This window comes from Macrobrachium rosenbergii, chromosome 48 (genome assembly GCF_040412425.1).
Source record: "Macrobrachium rosenbergii isolate ZJJX-2024 chromosome 48, ASM4041242v1, whole genome shotgun sequence".
NCBI classification, from domain to species: Eukaryota; Metazoa; Arthropoda; class Malacostraca; order Decapoda; family Palaemonidae; genus Macrobrachium; species Macrobrachium rosenbergii.
The window spans coordinates 60,363,294-60,368,431 of NC_089788.1; the positions used below are offsets into that span (position 1 = coordinate 60,363,294).

Sequence of the window (5,138 nt, forward strand, 5' to 3'; positions counted from 1 at the left end):
AGTATTGGCGGAAATTTATGCAGGAGTATCCAGATGGAAAGGAAAATTTGTATTTAAAGACGAGTAAAGTGCCTCAGTGTACAGACCTTATTTTAGATAGAAAATTTGAAGATGGTATCTTTCAGTCTTTGTCTTGTGACGGTATGTCATGCAATGATGAAAGTTTAAATGTACTTAAATGCAAAGAAAGCGTTACTTCTCTGTTGATTCTTCAAGGGAAAGAAAATATCTCGGTTAATTTTAACTCTGAATTTAAGGACTCAAATAACTATGGACAAATATTCCTAGAACAAAAGAATTTTGAGAAGAGTTTGGGTACTGATGACATCAAGAAGATAACTGAAAATCTTTAGGCCATATGGGGAAAAAGCCTTTTGAGGGTAAAGAAATTGGGCAAAGATTTTCTGAGAATGGTAGTTTGAAAACGCACATGAGAATCCATACAGGTGAAAAGCCTTTCGAGTGTAAAGATTGTGGCCAAAGATTTTCTGTGAATGGTCATTTGAAAAGGCACATGAGAATACATACAGGTGAAAAGCCTTTCGAGTGTAAAGATTGTGGCCAAAGATTTTCTGTGAATGATAATTTGAAAAGGCACATGAGAATCCATGCAGGTGAAAAGCCTTTCCAGTGTAAAGATTGTGGCCAAAGATTTTCTGTGAATTGTAGTTTGAAAATGCACATGAGAATCCATACTGGTGAAAAGCCTTTCCAGTGTAAAGATTGTGGCCGAAGATTTTCTGTGAATGGTTATTTGAAAAGGCACATGAGAATCCACATAGGTGAAAAGCCTTTCGAGTGTAAAGATTGTGGCCAAAGATTTTCTCAGAATGGTCATTTGAAAAGGCACATGAGAATCCATGCAGGTGAAAAGCCTTTCGAGTGTAAAGATTGTGGCCAAAGATTTTCTGTGAATGGTAGTTTGAAAAGGCACGTGAGAATCCATAGAAGGAAAGAACATTTAGAGTAAAGGTTTTCTAAGTGGTGATTGGAAATAAATTTTAAGACAAAATACTTGTGAAATAACTTACTGAAATAAATTGGTTGACTTAACGGTGAAAGGTTTTGTTATATGATTTAATCCAAATATAAGTAAGATTCCTTGAATATTGAAGGTGTCAGTCAAAGATGTAGTTAACACTGTATTATCAGTTGAAATTTGTCTGTTCATTAATTAATGACAGTTCCTTCTAGAAAATAAAATTCAACAAAAGTATAGGTTAATATCAATGATTTGTTTGTTTTAAGCGTGTTTTCTAAAGGAGATTTTAATTTAGGTATTTTGACGGAATGTGTGACGAGGAAACGTAATTGTGAGTATTTCTTACGAAAATGGTGTAAAATGTAATGCTGTATGGTAAGGAAAGCAAATTGTTGAGACATTAATGACAGAGGTGCAACGTTATCTTTACCAACTTGAATGTAGGATGTTATTTAGTGTAGACTTGTTTAATTATTTATTCAACACGAGGAAATATTTGACATTATTCATTTTTTGAACTATAATTGAACATTTCTTGAAATAGAAATAAAAAATAATATGAAGCTCTTACATGTTGATATTCGGATCCTATGCTGTATTCATTGGAAAGATCTGTAGATGCTAATAAAAATCACAGTGGGTAAGGTATATTACGTAATGGGTTTCGTTGCTTCTTTTGGAATTATTTGGATAAATATATGCTTGTTGTAGAATTCCCTTACTGTGTTAAACGGTATTGTATTTATATATTTGATGTTCACTGACGTAAATAAGAGAGAATAAGAATTATGATGTAGAACAATCGGCAGCTGTCTCTCCGTGGTATTGTATGACTTAATGTCTTAGTGATATCATTATATATTACACCTTTTTTATGCTCTCTCTCTCTCTCTCTCTCTCTCTCTCTCTCTCTCTCTCTCTCTCTCTCTCTCTCTCTCTCTCTCTCTCTCTCTCTCTCTGTTGTATTGTATGACTTTTAGAACGGTGTAGCGTTATGTGGGTTTAGTATTAAATGGCACATGCCCTCCCCCCATCTCTCTCTCTCTCTCTCTCTCTCTCTCTCTCTCTCTCTCTCTCTCTCTCTCTCTCTCTTTGTTGTATGACTTTAAGAACGGTGTGACGTTATATGGGTTTAGTATTAAATGGCACATCCCCTCCCCTCCTCTCTCTCTCTCTCTCTCTCTCTCTCTCTCTCTCTCTCTCTCTCTCTCTCTCTCTCTCTCTCTGTCTTTGTTGTATGACTTTAAGAACGGTGACGTTATTTAGGTTTAGTATTAAATGGCACATCCCCTCCCCTCCTCTCTCTCTCTCTCTCTCTCTCTCTCTCTCTCTCTCTCTCTCTCTCTCTCTCTCTCTCTCTCTCTCTCAATACATAAGTGTTGTTTACCTTTTCCATTGAAAGCTGCATTCCTGTTATTCACCTGTAGTTTGGTAACTTCTTAAATACAAGAATTCCTTGGCTCTGTAGATCTAAAAGTAAAGCAGAAAAGCTCAGGAAAAAATCGTTATAATTTTGGAATTTAAGTTGTTTTTGAAAAGCATATAGAAATAAAACAGAGAGAGAGAGAGAGAGAGAGAGAGAGAAGAGAAAAAATACATGGTCAGGCTTGATTTGCAAAGTCTGATTGAGTTATAGTTTTGTGATTTCTCTGGGGGAATGACATTCTTGTGAAATTATCTGTGGTATCTATTATACTCCTTAAAATTCACTGACTTTATAGGTTTCATGCATGATTCAGTAGGCTATGTGGTTTTATTGTGTTGTGAATGTGGTGCAGTGCAGAGCAGAATTTTTCTAAATTTTTTATTTTATTTTTTTTTTTTTAACATGGCTGAACAGTGTTTAATCTCAAGGGAAAAGTCTTTGTTTATTGATTTTCACCATAAAGGTGATGTCTTTTCAAAGCAAAATTCGTAGGTGGGTGTTTATCGGATTAAATAATGGTGATGAGATTGTCAGGTGTTTCATTTTGAATTGGTTCATTAAGAAGTCAGTGAATTCCACACAAACAAATTTAGTGTCTTGTAAGTAATGGAAAGTTTTAAAGATGGCCGCGGTGTACTGAAATAACTATATGACCTCCACTGTGGGTTATATGAAAGGATTAAAGATGTGTAGCTCTCCAAAATGATCATATATAGGATCTCAACCAATGTTGTGGCAGGAAAACAAATAGTAATATGCTGTAATTTATGTTGATCCTAAATGATCAAAATTGTGAGAAATTTTAAATAATTTACTTAAATATCATTTAAATATTAATGCATATATATTTCATTTATTTTCTAACTTCAAAATGTCATACTAGTATTAATAATAAAGTCGAAATAAAAGAAATAAGGTCTTTATTTTACAATGCTTATAAAGTTAATATACCGGATATCACGACGCATGCGTTGAGGCTTTCACGTGCCAAAAGGGAGCGTCGCCCCCTTTTTTTTCACTTCTAATCAAGCTAGAGATGAATGGAGGACGGATGTGAACCTCAAGATCTTCAAGTAAAAGCCGGCTCAAGAGGCTATAGGCGATCCTTCCCTCATCCTCAAGAATTGAATCAAATTTCAACCTAAAATCTAATGATCCTACTGAATGAACTATTCTGTTAACAAGGATTTCCGGGAGTTTTGCAATCACCGAGACGCCCGGCTATTCTTCAACAAGAAACATTTTCGCCGAAAGCCTATCTATCTACCAGGGTTACAAAAAGCGGAAATTGAAAGAAAACTTGAAAACAAAACAGTCTACGGTATAAGAATCCAGGATTGAAACAGTGTGATATTTTGTACCACAATTTCTATATAATATCAACTACAAAAGGCATTTTTTTATTTTGAAAATATATGAAATTAATCTATTTACCAATTACATTACATACCAAGAACGAAAATTGCAAAATGGCTATAAATAGCGTGTCTAATTATCCGATATGAATATGCAAATATATATTGGTTGATTAAAATCGTATATAACTATAACTGAAAAGCAAGCAAGCATTCACAGGTTAACCATCGTTGGTCCCAGCTTTAGTAATTAGTTTTTGGGACTCGTGTCCTCAGTTGTTTCATGTGTCATTGATTAACTACCTAACGTAGTAACACCTGTTTTAATTTCAATTTGTACAAATCCTCCACGTGACCCTTGACTTACCCTCTTCATAAATTAGTGATCGTGCCGACTTTTAAAAAGGATAGAAAAGGAAGGGCCTAAAACTCGTCTTTGAAGATATATCTGCACATTGGGATAGGCCTCCGACTGTACTGTAATTCAGCTTCACTGAACTTACAGAGTAGAAATAGTGTAATAATGACAAGTAATTTAAATTCGACCCGTGCATAATACTACCTCAGTCAGTTTGTTACAAATTATAATCGCGGGAAATCTTTTTTAAAATAACTAACAGGTCACAAATTTAATCATTCTTTTGGTAGTGTTGATCAAATATATTATCTTTTATGCGACCTTCAAATTCGAAACATTTACAGAAAACCTTTTACTCGAAGTGCATCATTTACAAGCTTCAAGAGAAATAAGTGATAGTTAATTGCTAATGCTCTTGCTTTAAAGTTTTGACAGCTAGTCTCCCGTTTCAGAATACCCATCCTTACATTTTTCCAGTTTTGTTTTAATTCATTTTCTCGTTTCATGTGATATATAGTCAAAATACAGTAGTAAAATCTCATAGAATCTTTGTTCATAATTTCAACTTTAATGCTCGAGCTGCAAAAGAGGTAGATATTAATTGACCACGTCTAATTTCTTGTCTTAAAACTGTTTTTAAAAGACTTTGGTGAAATAAAATTAGGTTTACCCCTTAGATTTCTGAAAAGGGTTATGTTGAATATTGCTGCCAAATTTAATTTGCATCTGGCAATTGGTCTAGGAATTCCGAGAAGTTAGTTGGTTTATTTTCCTTTGACTTTTCACTTATACAGTATACACATATGTATATGTTATACACATGCACACATGTATGTGTTATACACATACTGCACACACATACTTACCCACTATATATATATATATATATATATATATATATATATATATATATATATATATATATATATATATATATATATATATAAAGATAAAAGCCAGTATATTAAGATATATATATATATATATATATATATATATATATATATATATATATAT

The 5,138-nt window shown here is 33.3% G+C and overlaps 1 protein-coding gene across 1 annotated transcript; it reads left to right on the forward strand.

Moving 5' to 3' along the window:
* The first annotated feature begins 225 nt into the window (after window positions 1-225).
* On the forward strand, window positions 226-1,115 carry LOC136831443 (zinc finger protein 383-like). Its single transcript, XM_067091922.1, has one exon. The coding sequence runs from the start codon at window positions 359-361 to the stop codon at window positions 968-970; it is 612 nt and encodes a 203-aa protein (XP_066948023.1). The 5' UTR covers window positions 226-358; the 3' UTR covers window positions 971-1,115.
* Window positions 1,116-5,138: the final 4,023 nt, after the last annotated feature.

Bases quoted from the DNA above. Each gene is read 5' to 3' on its own strand.
- LOC136831443 (XM_067091922.1), top strand. From the start codon at position 359: ATGGGGAAAAAGCCTTTTGAGGGTAAAGAAATTGGGCAAAGATTTTCT.